This window comes from Trachypithecus francoisi, unplaced genomic scaffold (assembly GCF_009764315.1).
Source record: "Trachypithecus francoisi isolate TF-2019V2 unplaced genomic scaffold, Tfra_2.0 Lachesis_group11, whole genome shotgun sequence".
Classification (NCBI taxonomy): domain Eukaryota; kingdom Metazoa; phylum Chordata; class Mammalia; order Primates; family Cercopithecidae; genus Trachypithecus; species Trachypithecus francoisi.
In genome coordinates this window covers 13,311,580-13,332,976 of record NW_022681456.1, presented here as the reverse complement: position 1 = coordinate 13,332,976, position 21,397 = coordinate 13,311,580, and the positions used below count along the sequence as shown (strand labels likewise).

Below are 21,397 nucleotides of genomic sequence, written 5' to 3'. Positions count from 1 at the left end.
GGAATTTGATGAGAGAAATCCCAGAAATGATAGAGCCACAAAAAAGGGACCTAAAAAATCAGAATATAAACTCTCCTCAAATCCTTGGCTGACTCTTAAACTGTATTTGTGAAGCCCAGCAGAAAACAAAACAAAACAAAACATCTGGAGGAGAGTGCAAAGAGCTGCATTGATCAGTGCTGGGGAGGCAGAGTTTGGAGCTCAAGTGCCACCAGATTAGAGGAGCTTAAACTCCTCAGTCTTTCTGTTGAAACCCAGAGGGGTCACAAATTAGTCAGAAAGACCACATCCAAGAACTAGCACGTAGAAGGCACAAAACCAAAATAGACCCAACCAAAAGAAGCCCCAAACCCTGCCTTTGTAACATAAGAACGAGTCACTAGTAATTTCACTACCAGTTAAAACAAAACTCAACACTTTTCCAAGAAAGATAATAGAATCCAGAGCCTCTGCTATGTTATCCACAATGTCCAGTATAAAATGTTAAAATCACTGGGCCAAGCACGGTGGCTCACACCTGTAATCCCAGCACTTTGACAGGCCGAGGCGGATGGAACACGAGGTCAGGAGATCGAGACCATCTGGCTAACACGGTGAAATCCTGTCTCTACTAAAAATAGAAAAAATTAGCCGGGCAAGGTGGTAGGCATCTGTAGTGCCAGCTACTCGTGAGGCTGAGGCAGGAGAATGGTGTGAACCCTGGAGGCAGAGGTTGCAGTGAGCCGAGATCACGCCACTGCACTCCAGCCTGGGCAACAGAGGGAGACTCTGTCTCAAAAAAACAAAAACAAAAACAAAAACAAAAAAAAACCTGTGAATAAATATTAAAGACAATAATTCTATGGTTTAATCAAAATCTCAGCAAAACTTTTTGTAGAAACTGACAAGTGGGGTCTAAAATTTATATAGAAAGGCAAAAGAACGAATTGCTGAAACAATATTGACAAAGAAAAGCAAAGTTGGAGAAGTCACACTGCCTGATATCAAGACTTTGCATAAAATTACAGTAATTGAGACAGTGTGAGGCTGGGCACAGTGGCTCACGCCTGTAAGCTTTGGGAGGCTGAGGTGGGAGGATCATATGAGGCCAGGAGTTTAAGACCAGCCTGGGCAACACAGCAAGACTCCATCTCTACAATTTTGTTTAATTAGCCAGACATAGTGGTACATGAATATAGTCTTAGCCACTTAGGAGGCTTGAGCCCAGGAGTTCAAGGTTACAGTGAACTATGATCATGCACTGCACTCCAGCATGGGTGACAGAGCAAGACCCTGTCTCCTAAAGAAAAAAAAAAAAGACAGTGCGGTATTGATGATAAGACAGACACATAGATCAATGGAACAAAATAGAGACTTCACAAATAGACCTACACATATATGGTTGTTTTTGTTTTGTTTTGTTTTGTTTTGTTTGAGACAGAATCTCCCTATGTTTCCCAAGCTGGTCTGAACTCCTGGCCTCAAGTGATCCTCCCACCTCAGCCTCTCAGGTAGCTGGGACAAGTTTTTTTGTTTTTGTTTTTGTTTTTTGAGACAGGGTGTCTGTCTCCCAGCTGGAGTGCAGTGCAATCATGGCTCACTGAAACCTCAACCACCTGGGCTCACGTGATCCTCCTGCCTCAGCTCCCCAAGTAGCTGGGGCTACAGGTGCATGCCACCATGCCCAGCTAATTTTTTTTACTTTTTGTAGAGATGGGGTCTCACTATGTTGCTCAGGGCTGGTCTCAAACTCCTGGGCTAAAGCAATCCTCCCACCTCAACCTTCCAAAGTGCTGGGATTACAGGCATGAGCCATGGCCTGCCTGTAAATTGATTTTTGGCAAAGGTGCAAAGGTCATCCAATGGAGAAAGAATAGTGTTTTCAACAAATGATGCTGTAATAATTGGACATCCGTATTCCCAAAGATGAACTTCAACCCATAGCTCACACTATACATAAAAATTGATTCAAAATAGATCATAGAGCTACATGTAAAACCTAAAATGATAAAATTTCTGAAGAAAATATAGGAGGACGTGGAGAAACTGGAACTCTTGTGTACTGCTAGTGGGAAATGGTACAGCAGCTATGAAAAACAGTAAGGCAATTCCCCAAAAATTAAAAATAGAATTACCATAGGATCTGGCAATTCCATTTCTGTATACTCAAAAGAATTCAAAGGGACATGAAGAAATATTTGTACACCTGTTTTCTTAGAAGCATTATTCACAATAGCCAAAAGGTAGAAGCGACCCAAGTGTCCATCAATAGATGAATGGATAAACCAGCTGTGGTGTATGCAGACAATAAAATATGATTCAGCCTTAAAAAGGAAGGAAATTCTGATACATGCTACAACATAGATGAAACGCAAAGACATTATGCTAAGTGAAATAAGCCAGTTATAGAAGGACAAATACTGTTTGATTTCATACATCTGAGATACCTGGAGTAGCAAAATTTATACAGACAGGAAGTAAAATGGTGGTTGCTGGGATCAAGGGTAAGATAGAATGAGGAGTTACTGTTTAATGGGCATAAAGTATCAGTTTTGCAAGATGAAAAAATTCCTGTGGATGGATGGTGATGATGGCTGCAAAACAATGTAAATGTACTTAATGTCACTGAACCGTACACTTTAAAATGGATAAAATAATAAATTTTATGCTATGTATATGTATAATCACATTTTTCATTTTCTGTATCTTATGAGGCTTGACATCTTGGGGACTTACCAAGCTGAAAGAGACTGTCCCAGGGTTAGCTCATTCCGAGAGATAGCAGACGACCTTCCTGTAATATGCAGACCAACCAATTCAGAGCTCATACTCTGAACCACCTCCTCTCTCTGGCTTTTCCACTCTGAGAGGCAAGTTTCCTCTGCCCTAATCATCCCAGGGTCAGGTAGCAGACAATTAGGGACTACCCCTATAGCCCACAGCTGGCCTGAATTATTCAAATGCTCCAATCCTAAGCCTGTTCAGCTGCGTACCTTGCCTCGCCCATTCCTCCTGGCAAAAACCACAATAAAGGCTTTTTCCTAGGCTTTCCTCTCATCCTCTCTGCCTGTGACCAACCTCAAAGTTCTCTCCTGTGGTTCTGCATGGCATGGCGTGAACTGTATTAGACTGTTCTCACGCTGCTATGAAGAAATACCTGAGACGGGGTAATTTATAAAGAAAAGGGGTTTAATTGACTCACAGTTAGCCATGGCTGGGAAGCCCCAGGAAACACAATCATGGCAGAAGGAGAAGCAAACAAGTCCTTCCTAAGAAGGCAGGAGAGAGAAGTGCCAAGCAAAGGGGGAAAAGCCCCTAAGAAAACCATCAGATCTCGTAAGAATTCACTATCAGAAGAAGAGCATAGAGGTAATTGGCGCCATGATTCAATGATCCCCCACCAAATTCCTCCCACAGCACGTGGGAATTATGGGACCTACAGTTCAAGATAAGATTTAGGTGGGGACACAGCCAAACCCTATCAGGAACTGTGAGTAATAAAACTATATTTTTAATAGCAATAGTCTTCTGATCCATTGGCCTTACCACACATGGATAAACCCAAAGTCCCAGGTACCTTCTAGAACAGTATATCCTACTGCATTTTTAAAAATACATTTTTAAAGAGTATTAAGGAAATGATAGATTCAGTACATTAAGGCAGCACTCCTCAACCGCCAGGCCACGGACCAGTACCATGGCCCATTAGGAACCAGGCTGCACAGCAGGAGGTGAGCAGTAGGTAAGCAAGTAAGGCTTCATCTGTATTTACAGCTGCTCCCCATCGCTCATATTACTGCCAGAGCTCTGCCTCCTGTCAGATCAGTGGTGGCATTAGATTTTTATAGGAGCACGAACCATATTGTGAACTGCATATGTGAGGGATCTAGGTTGTGTGCTCCTTATGAGAATCTAATGCCTGATAACCTGTCACTGTCTCCCATCACCCCCACATGGGACCATCTAGCTGCAGGAAAACAAGCTTGAGGCTCCCACTGTTTCTACATTATGGTGACCTGTATAATTATTTCATTTTATATTACAATGCAATGATAATAAAGTACACAATAAATATAATGTGCTTGAATCATCCCCAAACCATTCCCCCAACCCTGGTCCATGGAAAAATTGTCTTTCATGAAACCTATCCCTGGTGCCAAAAACATAGATAAGTAACACAAAATGAACCCTGAGAGACACAGCTGGGACCCAAGTAGACACTTGTAATTGGAGAGTCTACCCTACCTATGATTTTCAATATGGGGCCAATAGCTGATAGATACCAATGTTAGTTTCTTTGTCATGAAATCTTGATACAAAATGGTAAGACTTTCCAATCAGCAGTTGGCAGCATCCTCAGGATATTGTTGATTCTATTTGACATTAAGGGCCGCCCATGCTTTCACCGTTCTCTTATTCAAGCTAGAGCGGATGTTTTAAAACTTTCTTTGTGCATCAAAGCATCTGCATAGCTCAGATAAAGAGTCCACAGCTCACGTGTTCTTTCTTATCTCTCCAACTGTTTGGGAGAGACTCCCAAATTCAACACCCCACTGTCTCATGTAACCAAGTCAGGGCCACTATTAGAAAAGCAGCTCAAAGAAGAAATCCTGGGTCATCCACAATATCTTAGCTTATTTAATTCAGCAAGCACATTCAACATTTCTGATTATATTGAGTAAATTCAAATTCTCAGTCATCAGGTCCAGGAAGACCCTCCTGGCTCCCATCCCTTTTCCTGGTCTGGTATAAGTCCCTTCTGGGCTCCCACAGAATCTCTTAGCTATCTATATTATTGCTTTTCTGTGGGTCTGTGCCAGCCTGTATTATATTAATTCCTTTGGGGCTGGAACCATATCTTATTTTTTTTTATTAAAAAGTAGTACATCCTCACAGTAGAAAATTTTTCAAATACAGACCTATATAAATGAAAAAGTGAAAGTCCCTTTTCTGTCTACTCCTATTTGCAATCTCCCTCCTCTCCCCAGAGAAGACCACTATTAACAATGTGTTGTATAACCTTCCAGAAGTTTCCATTTGCAAGCCTAATAGTGCTAATAAAAGTGCTAACAGTTATTGAGTGTTTACTAAGAGTCAAGTGCTATGCTAAGCATTTTTATGCACGTTCCAATTAATTCACAAAACAAGCCTATAAAGTAGGTGTTATTTTTATTCCCATTTCACAAAAGAGACTAAGGTAACAGCTACTAAACGGTAAAGCCAGAATCTGAACCCGGGCAGGCTGAATTCAGAGCTCATGCTCTTGAACATATTCTCTCACTTGCTTCTGGACCTTGCAATATCATAGACACTTCCCCATAGTGACCTAAAAATTGTTTCTTCCTCTTTAAAAGTTGCTTGGTATTCTACAAAATGAATGTATTCCGTTCATTTTGCCATTCTCCTGCTGAACAACTTTTAGGATTTTGTAGTTTTTCATTTTCTTATTTCACCAAGTCTAAGATTCCATTGATTGTAAAAAGCATCCAATTTCAGAAATTAAAATATATGAGGATATGGTGGGAGACAGGTGCATCTTAGAATATATTTTTGCATGTAAATATTTTGTAAATAATGCTTGTAAATAATTTTCATGTGTGTATTTCTGCAGAAGTTTCCTAGGAGTAAAATTGTGTGTCAAAATGAAGGTGCATTTTTTAATTTTGATGCATACTGCCGAATTCCCTCCAAGAAATCTTATCTTAGTAATCTTGTGTTCCTCATTTCCTTAGCACAATGTCTGGTAATTTTTTAGGTACTAAATAATGTTCAGTGTGTGAAATGCATGACTTGACCTGGCAAATGCAAAGTATTTTGAGATATTCACACACCATAAAACCCACAAAATATGACAATGACTGACAGTGAGAAGATGAGAATATTTTACTACCGTATTTGTATGCACTTCTTGTTGAAGCACTGTCCAGAGTAAATGACAAACGCTAATGCATCTTATGCAAAAGGATGTTGCAGAAGTGATTACAAGATATCTTGCAAAATTACCTACCAAAAGATTGCACAATCAATAAAAATACACTAATAACTCCAGCATTTTACAACCCCCAACCTACTAGACATAAAAAATTTCCAGAGATCTTATGGTCTGCCATTTTCTCAAATACCTGCAAGACTGCCTGTACCCCGACTCTAATCTTCAGAATTCTTGATTCTCTGCAGGTCTGCAGTGCGGGCTGCATTTAACAAGCGCTCCAGGTTAATCTAATGCACTGTAAAGCGTGAGAGCGCGTGCATTAAAAGGGCTTTAAGAAGAGGAGTTTCTGAATCAGATTTGCATTTTAGAAAGATCCCTCTGGCTGTAGAGTGTAGAATCAACTAGAAGTGGGCAAAGATATCTAAATGGCATTATTCAGCCCAGCGCTTGAACGGCTCAGGTTGCCGGCGCGCTGGGGTGCCCCCTGCCGGCACTCGGCAGCGCCTCGTCCTGGGCCGGGCCCTGAGCGGCCGGCTGCCGACTGCGACTGCGCGCTCCGAGGCCTGCAGAGACAGCCTCGGGGCACCTGTTACCGCACCGCTCAAGACCGGAAGCGGAAATGGAATCTAGATAGCCTCGCGCGTTTAGCCGGCCGCCGCCACCTCCACGCCCTAGGCCTGGCCGACTTACGGAGTCGCCGGAAGCGGAAGTCGCTGAGGGGTGGTGGAGCAGTTGGGAAAGTGTCGGTTTGTTTTCGCGCTCCTTGCGTTCTCGCCGCAGCTTGCCTGGGCGGGTAAAGCGCCATTGCGAGAATTCGGCAACGCTGCTGACTCGGCTAGAACCGGCTCCCGGCCCGAGCCCGAGGGGCGTGGTATCCCGGCGCTCCGATTCCCTTCCGCAGGCTCCTTGGGACCCGCGGTTCCAGGAGCCCCTTGCACAGGGTCCCTTTCCTGCAGTGAGGATCCGTCCGGCTTCCTAGTGTCCCCGCAGACCCCCATCATGGGCAACACGAGCAGTGAGCGCGCCGCGCTGGAGCGGCATGGTGGCCATAAGACGCCCCGGAGGGACAGCTCCGGGGGCACCAAGGACGGGGACAGGCCCAAGATCCTGATGGACAGCCCGGAAGACGCCGACCTCTTCCACTCCGAGGAAATCAAGGTGCGAGCGGTGTGCAGGAATCCGATTCCCCTTGACTAATGTTGAGGAGAGAAACCCTCCACTAGATTACTGTCACATCTTTTCGAAAACCACCAGAACGGGGAGGGAGGTGGTACATTACCCGGTGCACTTAAAAGCCAGATGGTCCTGTAAGAGTCCTCTTAGCGGTCCAAGAACCTAAGTCTAATTACCAATATGAGAAAGTCACCCTGAGGGAGGAGGCACTCACTTTGTTTAACATCATTAAGGAGAAAGCAGCTCTGGGACAGTTTCAAATTGTTAATTAATTCAGAGTCTAGCTAACAGTAATTGAACCCAGCTTCTGCTTTATCTCTTAGGTGTAATTAATTTCACCGCTTTGAGACAAATTCCCTCACCTTTACACAAACTGGAGCTTTTGTAAAAGTTGGTTTGGGAGTTTATTATCCATTTTGGAGGCAAACCAGGTACATATACAAGCTGAAAGTTGAGCGGAACAGCTGACGGCGGTTGCCAGAGGTGTTTAGTTCTGCCCAACACTTGATTCACCCTACTTATTTTTTATTTATTTATTTATTTTGAGACGGAGTCTCGCTCTCTTGCCCAGGCTGGAGGGCAGTAGCACAATCTCGGCGCACTGCAACCTTCGTCTCCTGGGCTCAAGCCATCCTGCCTCAGCCTCCCGAATAGCTGGGACTACAGGCGTGCGCCACCATGCCCGGCTAATTTTGTGTATTTCTGGTAGAGGTTCGGTTTCACCATGTTGCCCAGGTTGGTCTTGAACTCTTGACCTCAAGCGATCCTCCCGCGTGGGCCGCCCAAAGTGCTGGGATTACAAGCATTAGCCAACACGCCCAGCCTCACCCTGCTTTTTTTTTTTTAAAGCGTACATAGAAAAGTTTTTGGACTTATAGAAGTCAGTGGGTAGTGAGGGTCTGTTTGAAGGAGGCAGCCAGCAGCTACTGAACTTCCCTCTAGTGTTGTTTAAATATGACTTAATCGCGCTTAAGTAGGCCAGTGCAAACATTTTTCTTCCTACTGCAGCCTGTTTAAATTCATCAAAAGCTCAGGTGACTTGACTCCTGCTTCAGCCACACTCCTGTTAACCACCTTCATATGGTGGATATTTCCAGCCTCAGGGTTCAGTCCAAGGACACTTTATGGTATTTATGTGTTATGTCCGAAAGGAACTAATTGTTTCAAGGAACAAAGTAGGTTTAGGAAAGATAAAGCAGCCCTTTGCCCAACATACCTGTTAGTATCCAATTTCATGTTAATCATCATCCATTTAATTGCCTGGCAACTCATTCCATCTGTGTTTGTCCTCATGTTGAGCGAGGTGATCACATCTCACACCTTTTGGATCTGTTTCGAGCCTAACTACAAGGAGCCTGCTTTTATGTGGGCCTGCAACCTGTGGTTTGAACTTGCTTTCTGAATTTGTTGCATTCTTGAAGAGCTGTGTCCAAAGTGAACTTTAGAATCATGTTTCTCTAATGACTTGACATCCTTTGCCCAGGAAGTAATTTTGGTCCCTGGTCCCAAGAAGGCTATTTAAGATACCAAAAGAATCAAAACTACTTTCTTCAAGAAGTATTTGTTCTTTTACTATTCCAAAACTCCTCCAGGAAATGTTGAGCACACACATATGGGGAATGATTTCAAGCAGCGTCCGTTCTCACTTCATTAGAAGTTACTGAAATCCCCAGATACCAAAAAAGTCGTGAATTCTTTTAATTACACTAGTGTGCTATTTTGGGTTTAGTTATTCTTAGTGTGAAGTGATTCCAGTCTGTTATTTAATAAGTAGATCATGTTAGAATTCAGAGAATGCAGGCATCATTTGGATAAGCTGAGGTATTTTAAATGAAGGGGCTAGAAGCCTGCTTAACTCCCTAAAGAGTCTTTTGCAGCCAGAACCCTCTGCTCTTTTTAAGTCTTTGGCTCCTGACTAGGAAAAAAATCTAAAAGGTGCATGACTACATATGTCATCCAGGTAGAGTTGGATGAGTTTCTTATTCTGGAATACCTCCGTTATACGGAACTTACCACACTGGAGGTTATCATTTATCCTAATGAGGGTTCAGTCTTTGTCTTGCTTTATTCCCCAGTCCCTAGATAGAACTTTGTGAGCAGTTTTTCCCCATCCTCAGAATCTGAATTTGCCCATTTTCAGGTTGACAGTTCTAGAATTGTTCCTCTTAAATTTTCATGTACAGTCATACATCACTTAATGACAGGAACATGTTCTGAGAAATACATCATTAGGTGATTTTATCATTGTGTGAACATCGTAGAGTGTACTTACACAAACCTAGTCTGCTAGTCCATTCTCATGCTGCTATGTAGACATACCCGAGACTGGGTAATTTATAAAGAAAAGAAGTTTAATTGACTCAGTTCCTCATAGCTGGGCAGGCCTTAGGAAACTTACAATCATGGTAAAAGGCACCTCTTCACAGGGCAGCAGAAGAGAGAATGAGAGCAAGCAGGGGAAATGCCAGACGCTTATAAAACCATCAGATCTCATGAGATTCACTCACTGTCAGAGAACAGCATGGGGGAAACCGCCCCCATGATCGATTCCCTCCACCGGGCCCTGCCCTTGACACGTGGGCATTATGGGGATTACAATTCAAGGTGAGATTTGGGTGGGGATGAGGAGCCAAACCATATCACCTAGTCTATACGGTGTAACCTATTGCTCATGGGCTGTAAACCTGTATAGAATGTTATTCTACTGAATACTGTAGACACTTATTCCACAAGTGTATTTAAGGAATTGTGTATTTAAATATATCTAAACATAGAAAAGATACAACAAAAATATGGTATAATCTTATGGGACTACCATATATACAGTCCATCGTTGACTAAGACATCGTGCACATGAGTGTACTTCAAATCTTGCTTAATTAAGGAAGGAACATGACATTTATTAAGCGAGTCTTGGATTCATAGTTGCCCCTTCCAAGTGGGTTTTATAGCTTCTCCTAGAATTTTGATGTCAACCTCTTTAATGACAACAAAGCTAATTAGTAAGCACTCACTGTGTCAGACACTATGCAGAGCACTTACATGGACTGTCTCAGTCTTCACCACAACCTTAAAAAATATATTTCTGTTTTGCAGGCAGGGAAACTGAGGCACCACTAGTAAGTTTCCAATCCTATGAACCTAGGTAGTAACAGCTGCCTCTTTAGAATAAATTGTCAATATTGTCTGTTGTAGGGAGCTCGCTTATGGCTTTCTGAGTAAACTGCTCTGCTTCTAGGCACCGGAGAAGGAGGAATTCCTGGCCTGGCAGCATGATCTGGAAGTGAATGATAAAGCCCCCACCCAGGCCCGGCCAACTGTGTTTCGGTGGACGGGGGGCGGAAAGGAAGTTTACTTATCTGGGTCTTTTAACAACTGGAGTAAACTTCCCCTCACCAGAAGGTAATTGCCTGGGGAGTGTTCACTTATTTGTCTTAACATAAATTCTCTTCTTTCTGAAACATCTCTGTGGGAGAATAGGAAACGGATGTTTCTATAAAATGGATGGCTAGTGGAAAAATAATTTTGCTTAATAAGTCTTAAGGTTCAAATGTTAGACCTTAGTGGTCTCTAGCTTTAGACTACAGAAGAAAGAGACTATTTCTGTTTCACAGACATCTTTCACTTCAGATCCTCACCTATCTGTTCAGTCAGGACTTTTCCACAGAAACACAAAAACCTATTCTTAATGCAGTAAGGGGCACTGGCCTGGGAATCTTAGAAACCCACATTTGAGCCCACATTGGCCAGGCTGACATGGCCTAACACCTGAGCCTCAGCGTTCCTTTCTGTAAAGAGGGAATATTGGACCAGATGATCTCTGACGGTTCATCTAACTTTGACTCTGTGTAATACTTTGTTTGAAAAGTACATGTTGGCTGGGTGTGGTGGCTCATGCCTATAATCCCAGCACTTTTGGAGGCTGAGGCAGGAGGATTGCTTGAGGCTAGGAGTTCAAGACCAGCCTGGGCAACATAGTGAGACCCCCATTTCTACAAAAAAAATAAAAATTGGCTGGGCATGGTAGTGTGCACCTGTAGCCCCAGCTACTCAGGAGGCTGAGATGGGAGGATTGTTTGAGCCTGAGGGGTCAGTACTGTAGTGAGCAGTGGTTGCACCACTGCACTCCAGCCTGGACAACAGAGCAAGACTTTGTCTCCAAAAAGAAAAAAATACATACTATGTAGGCATCATTAGCAAGGATTATAGTAAGACATTTTATCAGGAACCCCAGCATGGACTTCTGTCTTAAGGTGTCAGTGAGAGAACACCTTCAGTGAGTATTCCTGATAAAATGAGGGAGAAAGTGTCAGGCCTGTTGTCAGGGGCTGCCTGCTTTCCAGCGGTTCCATTGGAGAAGGAGGGAGCCACTCAGCACAGCAGTCACAAGTCAGTTCAAGTCAGGACAAAACAACCCAATGAAAGGGCTCTTCCAGAGTGTGGTTTTTTAGTTGTTAGGCAAGTCTCTTTAGAGAACATTTGAGCTTCCTATTCAGTTGATCCCTTCTCCTGCCCAAGGCAAAGTGACAAAGGGTAAAATGAGGCAGCTTGCTGTTTATCTTGTGGTGTTATCCTCCTTGGCATCCAGGAGCCTTTCTAGCTTGAGAAGCACAAATGCCTGACTGTTGACCTTTTAACGTTAGGGATGTGGTTTCCTGGTATTTGAGCAAGGTGAGTTTTCAGGAAAGTGTGTCACACTGCTGCTTCCTTATAGCCTTTCCAGATTGAGATCATTATGCTGAATTGTCTAAATGGGCTAAACATGTTTGTTCTCCTGCAGCTGAACTCTTGGTTTTATGTGGAAACGTTTTGTTCTGTAGCTGGTTTGGCAAGTAAGCTCAGGAGGCAGCCTACCCCACTGAATTCCTCTGCTTCCTTTTTCCTCGCAGCCACAATAACTTTGTAGCCATCCTGGATCTGCCGGAAGGAGAGCATCAGTACAAGTTCTTTGTGGATGGTCAGTGGACCCACGACCCTTCCGAGGTACTCATCCTCCCACCTCTGGTCCTCTGGGCGCCCGCACAATCCGAACAAATCACCTTCCCAAGGGATCGCCGCCAGGTCCCTTTGCCGAGCTAGTAAAAGTTCCTGTGTGTGGCAGAGCTGGATAGCAGCAGTAACTGTCAGACAGTTGGCATACTTGACCAAGATGAGCAGGGTGGCTAGCCAGGAGATGAGGCCTTCCAGCCAGGAGCTCCAAGTCCTCTGAAGAATAACTCCACAGACCTTCCACGTTATGATTTCTGCCTGTCTGTCTCTTCCCAGCCCATAGTAACCAGCCAGCTTGGCACAGTTAACAACATCATTCAAGTGAAGAAAACTGACTTTGAAGTATTTGATGCTTTAATGGTGGATTCCCAAAAGTGCTCCGATGTATCTGGTATGAACACAGTTATTTTATACCACATGCGTGCAGGTGGGGGCTGTACAGTCTAGAAATACTCTTGTTTCTCTTGCCTCTCTTGAGCTGAAGCTGCCCAGATAGGCGTTTGTGGCTCCCCCCTTAAAGGCCACAGAACTTAATTCCTAACTGTCAGGTTGTTGAAATTTAGCCCTAAGAGAGCTATAAGTCATTTCCCTGGTCTCAGGTATTCAGTAGGTCTCCTTGGCCACAGAAAGCAGACAGCAGAAATGGAACCATAGGTTGATCTCGTGCCAAGGGCAGGGCTGAAGAGGCCCTGGAGGGTCGCACTGAGTCAGTGACAGTCCAGGGCTGGGGAAGCCTGTGTCTCCTCCCACTTGTGGTGCCTGAAGCATTTCAGCCTGACGGTGGTAAAGGGACACCTCAGTGACCTTAGTGGTCACTTGTGTGGTACATTGGTACCTTGTCAGAATCCCTTCGGGGAGGAGGCGGCTCCCCACGGGAAACAGCCTGCACAGTGCAGCTCTCCTTGATGGGAAGCTATTTGGTACAGAAATACAGACCCAGTAAAACTTCCCCATCTTCTAAGAGCGTTTCAGGCATCGAGGTTTTAGTAAATTGCTTTCCATCCAAGCCCCACAGGAAGAAACTACCTGGAACATGATTCGTACAGTTCAGGGGAGGAGGGTTGTGATCTGAGGTGTTGGTGCCAACCACACTTCCCCTTCTTGGAGGCAGGGGCTTAACAATTCCTGGACCCTGAGGGAGGTAGTGGAAAGATGCCCCAGAAGAACATCTGGCACACTAAGAAAACAGATTCCGTTCAGCTGACAGTTCTTTGTCATTGTCTAGTTGGTCCCGGAAGTTCTGCCACCAGGATTTCTCATTACCAGTTCAGAAATCACAGTGGTAAAATGACCACAGTGGGCTCACTGTGGGTGACAGTTTGTTGAGCAGGACTTGGAAATCAAATTCAGTGTGCTTTTATCTGGATAATTAGTCTTGTAGAGATAATGTAGTTTTTTTGCAGATAGTTGGGAATCAGGGAATGGAGGAGGTGTGCCCAGATATCCTCCAAAATGTGTAACTTACTGGTACATGTAATTTTAGGCCACTTACAAGCTTTCTAGTCAAGTTTCCACCTAGGGAAAGAAAACGGACCCCTCACTGATAGGAAGCTAATTCCACGTTCTCTACAGACTTCTATTTCGACACTTACTTCCTCAAAATGTTATTTACTCCTTATGGCTCAGTTTTCTGCACTTAATGCTTTTCTCAATTTCTTGCTGTAATATAGTTGGGTCACATAAAAGGGGCTCGTCCTCTAAAAAATGACATTGAGGGAATTGGCAGAGCTGGGGCATAGCAGATTTTCTCTGGACCAGCCCCAGGATCTGGCGACCAGAATCATCCCATGCATTCTTTGGATGATGGCTTGGTACCTTCCGGCTGGCCAAACGTCACTATCCAGCTGTTCTAGCATTATGAAATCTTGCTCTTGTAGAAGCTTCTCAGTGTATCTGAATAATCCAGATACTCAAGCAAGAGTTTGGAAGGAACTCGAGTGTAATGGAGTTAAAGAGCCGTTAGAAATTGGGCTTTCAGCTCCCCCCCGCCATTTTGAAATATGGCTCGTTTAACCTGTTTTCTCCACTGCCTCTGTCTAAACAGACTGCCTTATCTTCCGTTGTATTGCGGCTGGCGGTGCCCATAACTTGGACTTAGCCACTTAATCCTCACTTAGCCTCCAGCTTGTGGTTTTGCCAGCCCAGCCTGAAGGGAGAAGGAAGTATTACTCTGCCGTGCGTGTGGGATTAAGTTATCGAGAACAGCCTCCTTGTGATCTGACCCAGACTCAGTGGCTGGGCCACGTCTTCCACTAGGGCATGTGAGTTGACTACTGAGTTGTATGCCAGTCACCCACATTCCAAAAGGGTTTTCTCCTCTCTGTTCTGTACTCTTGAAACCAGTGCATCCTTCAAGAGAACGTAAATCTGCATTGAGGGAACAAGAGACCAGGAAGACGAGATGATGACAACATAAATAAGGCTGCTGCTAGACTGCCTGATTTTCCAAGTAAATGTCCTGTTACCATCTCCCAACAGAGCTGTCCAGCTCCCCGCCCGGACCCTACCATCAGGAGCCCTATGTCTGCAAACCCGAAGAGCGCTTTCGGGCGCCACCCATTCTCCCCCCGCATCTCCTCCAGGTCATCCTGAACAAGGACACAGGGATTTCCGTAAGTAGGTGGGCGCCTGCCTGGACCGCCCTCCATAGGTCATGTTCAGTTGCTTTCTTTCCTGTGTCCACCTTTTGCAAAGCAGCAGGTGAGCAAGCTCAGTGTCCTCCTCGTGTGAACTGTGCTGTTCACCTCTGCTGCGGAGATGGGCTGATAGCAAGAGGTTCCGAGTGTGGACGCCGCCGCCTCGTCTTACAAAGCCTTTCTGCGCTTTTCTTTCTTGTCCTTCACTCCTGCTTCAGCCTGAGCCCTGTTCCATTTAAATTTCATGACAAACTGTAATACCATCCCTTCTTAGTAAGCTACATACTGGAACTCATGCTCTGGCCCCCACATTTTAGAATCTAGTTTTAATCATTAAATTGCTTTTAGAAATATCTGTACTCCTGGATCAAAATTTGGGATATCTAGGTAACACACATTTCTCCTCCGGGAAATTATCACCTGCGGAAAAGAAGTGTGTGTCGTCCTGGATCCTGAAGAACAGCCAATTCTGTTGCGATTCTGTTTTCTGTCCCATCTAACCTGGATTGCCTGCCCAGTCCACCTAGCTCTGGAATGTATGGCACAGCCATAATTCTTGGGAATCCAGGAATTCAGCTTGACCCAAGCTGCCTCATCAGAGACACTGTTTATGAGGCGCTTAAAGTGGCCATGCTGCTACTGAACACCCCACCCTGAAGTGGAGGGCACGTGTGCTGGGATGAGGACGGAACGTGTACACGTGCAGGCGTCCTACAGCGGTCCCTGCCGGGCTGCCAGGACAGGGTCTCAGTGCTTGTTACCCTATTCCAACAGGACTTGCCTTTCTCAGGTCACCTCCTGTGCTGGGAGTGCCCCTGCAGCTGGGTGGCCATCCTGGTATAGGCCCAGAAGAGGCCAGTGGTAAGCAGGACCCACCGTCTTTCCAGCACTGAGTTGGCAACAGTCTCAAATAGGCCACAGGTGAAGAGTTTCAAGGACATGTAGCTTCTGCCTTAGAAGCACTTAGTCGACACTGCTTCCCTTAGCTCTAACTTTACAAAGGTTGGTGGGTTAGATGACTTTCAGTGCCCTCCTAAGCTAGTAAGGTTTTGTTTTTTCTAGAAAAGGGAGGCATCACTAGCCATCTTCTCTGATGGAGACTGCTGCTGGGAATAGACCAGCTGAGAGTGGCCCAGGGGGCTGGGAATATGAGAATGTCAGGACCCGTCTGTCCAAGGTTGCACCAAGCTCTAATGTAAACTGTGGTTACAGTTGTCATTACTAAAGGGTTAACATTTATTTTGCCCCAAACTAATCTTAAGTGCTTTTCATGTATTTAAGCCTCACAACAACCATGTGAAGTAGGTGCTGTTATTACCCCCATTTTAGGGATGGGGAAACAAGCACAGAGAAGTAGGGAGAACACTTACAATCTACTCTCTCAGAGATTTTCAGGAATGTAATACATGGTTATTAATAGTCACCATGTTGCACAGACAATCTCTTGAACTTATTCCTCCTGTCTAACTGAATGTTACATTCTTTGACCAGCATCCCCCTACCCCCGCCACTCCTAGCTGCTGGCAACCACCACTCCACTCTCTCCTTCTGTGAATTTGACTTTCTTGGATTCCACATAAGTGACATCATATGGAATTTGTCTTTCTGTGCCTGGCTTATTTCACTTAATGTCCTCCAGGTTTATCCATGCTATCACAAATGACAGGATTCCTTTAAGGCTCAGCAGTACTGCATTGTGTATTGGCATCTCATTTCTTTATCCATTCCTCCACTGGTGGACACCTACGTTGATTCCACGTCTTGGCTATTATGAATAGAGCTGCGGTGAACGTGGGAGTACAGATATCTCTGACATGCTGATTTCATTTCCTTGGAGTATCTACCCTGTAGTGGGATTGCTAGATCATGTGGTAATTTTAGTTATGATTTTTGAGGAACCTTCGTACCATTTTCCATAATGGTTGTACTAATTTACATGCCCATCAGCACTGCACTAAAAGTAGCTTTTGAGTGTTCTCACCACAAAAAAATGGTAAGCATGTTATGCGTGTGTTAATGAGCTTGATTTAACCATTCTACAACATATCCATATTTCAAAACAACATATTGTACATGGTAAATATACATAATTTTATCTGTCAATCTTTGAAATTGATTAATTTTTTTTAAAAACACCTCAAGTTCACATAGTAACTGGCTGAGCCAGCATTCACATCAGACTGGCCGGTAGTTGGTGCTCTCAGCAGCCACCCTGAACGGCCTCCCAGCAGGAGCTTGCTGAGTATTTGTTGACATAATGATTGGCCCAGCCTCTGGGATCCTGAGCCTACAGCAGTTGTTCTACACTTTTTTCCTTTTGAATTGCATTTATAAAAGTTGGGGGTATACAGTGAAAAAATAAATCCCAATTTCTGGCTTCTCTTAAAACATAGGAAGGCGCGGCGGGCAGTTCTGAGTGCCAGCCCGTTGGGAACTTTTCCAGAGTAGTGGTGTCTTGCCCAGGTATCCGTTTCATTCTTCAGGTTATTGTCTAAGTCTTACAGATGCAAGTTTCGAATCCATTGCTCAGGAGCGTTTAGTGCAGATGGTCTCTTCCTGTGTTCTCTGGAAGTTCTTTCAACAGACAGCCACTTTCTTCCTGCCCCTCCCTCCATAGAGGACAGGGCCGTGGCCTGTACTTCAAAGAGGCCAGAGTAAATGCCTGGCCAGAGACACACACCGATGCCTCCAGCAGGCATGCAGGGAGCTCCCTTCAGGTCAGAAGGCATGACCTTCATCTCACCTGTCATCTTGGACAAGCCCTTGCACTGCCTGACTTGGGAGGAGAGGTCGGCCTGAGCGCCGCCTCCTGTCCTTTGGTATCTGGCACTGTGAAGTAAAGGGGAGAATCTTGGTTTCCAAATCCCAAATGCTCACCGCTGCCTTTGTTCCCTCGCAGTGTGATCCAGCTTTGCTCCCTGAGCCCAATCATGTCATGCTGAACCACCTGTACGCGCTGTCTATCAAGGTAATGACATGTCTGTCCTCGTGAGAGCTGTGTTGCCCAGTGTGTGCTCTGTGGACCCCCAGCAGTGGAATGACCTGGGGGGAGTGACTGAAAGGGCAGCTTCCAGGGTCTAACACAGGCCCTCAGGCTCAGGTTCTGAAGATGGCCCAGGAATTTGTGGTTTTATGAAGCCCTTAATGATTCTCATGTACTCGGAGGCTTGAGCCCCTTAGTCCAGCCTTTGATCATGTCCACCTTGTTCCTTAGGATGGCGTGATGGTGCTCAGCGCAACCCACCGGTACAAGAAGAAGTATGTCACCACCTTGTTATACAAGCCCATATGAAGAGCTGGGGGCCGATGGTGGCCCAGGAGACAGTGCACCGCCAGGCTCCACACGTGCATGCTTTCCCGAAGAGGGGACGGACTGTACATTGCTCATTTCACACTCTTCAGAAGACATTTCATACTTGCCCTGGTCCTCCTTGAAGGTTTGTCCAGGCAGAGCAGCTCCTGCAGCACCTCGGTCTGTGACAGTCCTCCTAGCACCCCTATGGCTTTGAGCCTCGGGGTCTCATCAAGGCCAAGAAAAGAGGGAGGGGCGGCAGAGTATCTGCAGCCCTGGCCCCTCGGTGCATGAGGCCAGGTGCAGCTCTAAACCCGCATTCTCAATTCTTCTTAAGCCAAAAATGAACGCTAACTCCTTTGCCAGTAAAATTCTGGGAAACAGGGACTGAAGCCACACATCGTTTCCAGTCGTCTATGTGATTTTAAGGACAGCCACTTGTCCGTGTTGAGGCCTGGCTGTGGAACTAAGTACAGTGTTGGTCTTGCCTCTCCTTCAAAATCAGCAATAGATTATCTCTCGGCTCCAGGGAAGTGTCATTTCTATAGAAATTAGAAGCTGTCTGATTTCTAGATGAAGTTTTACAATTGTTTCTTACAGTCGCGTGCACTAAGTACTCTCTGTAAGCAGAGGTGGCTGGCTGTGCAGCCTTAAGGCAATTTTTTTTTTTTTGAGACAGAGTCTCGCTCTGTCGCCCAGGCTGGAGTGCAGTGGCCGGATCTCAGCTCACTGCAAGCTCCGCTTCCTGGGTTTACGCCATTCTCCTGCCTCAGCCTCCCAAGTAGCTGGGACTACAGGCGCCTGCCACCTCGCCCGGCTAGTTTTTTGTATTTTTTAGTAGAGACGGGGTTTCACCGTGTTAGCCAGGATGGTCTCGATCTCCTGACCTCGTGATCCGCCCGTCTTGGCCTCCCAAAGTGCTGGGATTACAGGCTTGAGCCACCGCGCCCGGCCGCCTTAAGGCAATTTTTTAAGTCACCACGACTAGAAGTCATATGAACTCTGCTCAGCAATAATCTCAGAACAGACCTCTCAACCTGCTGCCGGATTTCTCCATTCAGCTGGATGATCCTGAGGACCGACCAGTTAGCTGGCAGGTCGTCCAGCTTTTTATTTCAGTCATAATAGATGACGGGGTTAACCGTGAAAACTTGAGGCACTCTACCCTCCTCCCTGTAAAATCAACACAGTGTGATTTTACAAGGTCCCGTGGCACCTTGCTCAGGACCTCTGCCCCTAGTTAGCAAGCAAGACGGCAGCAGTTGCTGCTGCTGATGCTGAAAGGAATGTAGAACTTGACAGCAGCCTTCGGAGTTTGGGTCAGGAAGATGTCCTTTGGACCAAAGCAGACTTCTGTACACGCAGCTCAGTTCCCCAGGAGTCGCCACAGATGTGCCCACTATCCCAGGTTCCTGTGAGTCAGCGGAAGCTCCTGTTACACTCTTTGCTCCTGGTGGGAGAGGGAGGAGTGAGCTCCCTGGGTTCCAGTATTTACTTGGTATACTTGAGTTTGGGGGTACCCTTTTTTTGTTACTGTTTTCAAAACTGAATTACTGTCACCTTGATGTACAAGTTTCAATAAAACTTTATAAAAATAATTGGACATGTGCCTGGAGGAGCTCTGATTTTATTCAGTCCCTTGGAGAAGAGACTGGAACTCTTCCAGAGTTGCGTTTCAGTACCATTCTTGTGGCTCTGAGCGGACAGGGCTACTCCAGCTGCCCAGGCCTGAGAACCATTCCCGTGACCTACCCATTCACACAGTTTGGAAGCCTGTTAAGGGACCCCTATAACTGAGCCCCTCTGAACAGCTCGAGTCACAAGGGAAAGCTGAAGAAGGGTAAGAGCAGAGGCCCCTGGCTTCGGCAAGTGGGTGGTGGCCCCAGGCTGCAGGGTTTGTTTCCTTTTGCTCCTAAACAAGCCCTACGGGACAGCCTGGGATCTTGACCCTGCTGTGTGAGATCCCAGGACATTTGTGGAGTCAGCTGTTTTCATCCACTAAAAGAGGCTATGTCCTTCCTCCAAAAAGGTGGAAGGTTATGGGTGTCCCTTTAAGCCTTTTCTTCTCAGGTTATCGGGGAACATTTTACATTTAGCAGGAAAGCATGCTAATGAGCTCTACCCACTGGTGCAGAAAACCCAAGCTGAAAATGATATGTAAAATAAGACTAGTGTACTGGAGCCAGTCACCCCGTGAGCTCTCCAAGCACCGGGGCCACAGGGAACTTCCAGGTGAGGTCACTGCTGAGATGGAGGAGACGCAAAACAAGAGGACATGGTCAGAGACAACACGTGTGTGCATATTCAAAGGATTTCATTTTCTTTAAAAAGCACATGATAGTCGGAAACGCTGCCCACCAAGTGAAAGCCTGCATACCCAAGAAGCTAACAGGTTAATGGTGATTTTACAAAGGTGGAAAAGGAGACCTTGTTTTGCCCAAATCGCAGGGGCAAAACCATATGCCAAATTGTGTCCTATGACCAAGTAATCCTTTCTCCATTAGCATTTCCTTTATGGGTGAGGACTTACAGTTAGTTAAAGCTTAACTCAAATTGCTTTTCAATGAAGATATATTTTTCCCTCTAGAAACTGATACACAGGTGAATTTATAGAGCCAAATTAAAGCCTAAAAATTACTAAAATGTTAATCAGTATTGCAGGGCCAGGGCCACAAGCAGGAAGTCAAAAAGCCAGACAAGAAAATTGTGCCTGCACCTCAGCTAGCTCAATTAGGAAATCTCAAAGGCTCCTAAGGCTGAGAGAAAAAACCTGGAACATCATGATACGATCTATGGCTGAGGTCAGAGACTGAACGAGCCATTCTAGGAAAGAACAAAATTTCATTTTAATTCAGTTCCTTCTGTATGAGCACAATTTCACTTTCAAGCATTTACTTCCCATATCTGATCCTCCTCTGCTATTATGTCACCTTCAAAATTCAAGTGTCCCCAGTGCAATAGTACTAAGAGGTAGGGCCTTTAAAAAGAGATTAGGTCATGAGAGCCCCTCTTCTCATGAGTGAAATTAAGGTTCTTATCAAAGAGGCTCCAGACAGCATTCAGCTCATGTGCCCTGGCACCTTCTGCCACATGAGGACACGCAGCTTTTCTCCCTTCCAGAGGACCCAAGCACAAGGCGCCATCTTGGAAGCAGAGAGTAGCCCTCACTAGACAAGCAAACCTGCCCATGCCTTAATCTTGGACTTCCCAGCCTCCAGAACTCTGAGCAAATGAATTTTTGTTCTTTATAAATTACCCACTCTCAGGTATTTTGTTAAAGCAGCACTGAATGGGCTAAGACATCCACCAATGTTTACAAATGGTTTGAATGAATTGATGAAGATCCAAGACATGGACCACTCATCAAATCATAAAGTTTCTGAGGAATAAAGCTTC

General features: G+C 45.3%; 1 protein-coding gene across 2 annotated transcripts; it reads left to right on the top strand.

Moving 5' to 3' along the window:
- Positions 1 to 6,416: 6,416 nt before the first annotated feature.
- Positions 6,417 to 19,604, top strand: PRKAB1 (protein kinase AMP-activated non-catalytic subunit beta 1). 2 transcript variants are annotated; one of them, XM_033220417.1, is made up of 8 exons: positions 6,417 to 7,069; positions 10,323 to 10,486; positions 11,974 to 12,067; positions 12,350 to 12,464; positions 14,552 to 14,685; positions 17,609 to 17,677; positions 17,924 to 18,656; positions 18,964 to 19,604. In XM_033220417.1, exons 1-7 carry the CDS (start codon positions 6,911 to 6,913, stop codon positions 17,999 to 18,001), a joined length of 813 nt encoding a protein of 270 aa, XP_033076308.1. In that variant the 5' UTR covers positions 6,417 to 6,910; the 3' UTR covers positions 18,002 to 18,656; positions 18,964 to 19,604. The 2 variants fall into 2 exon arrangements, with proteins under 2 accessions (XP_033076308.1, XP_033076309.1); XM_033220418.1 differs by lacking the exon at positions 18,964 to 19,604 and having other exon boundaries at positions 14,552 to 14,693; positions 17,924 to 18,388.
- The last annotated feature ends 1,793 nt before the right edge of the window (positions 19,605 to 21,397 follow it).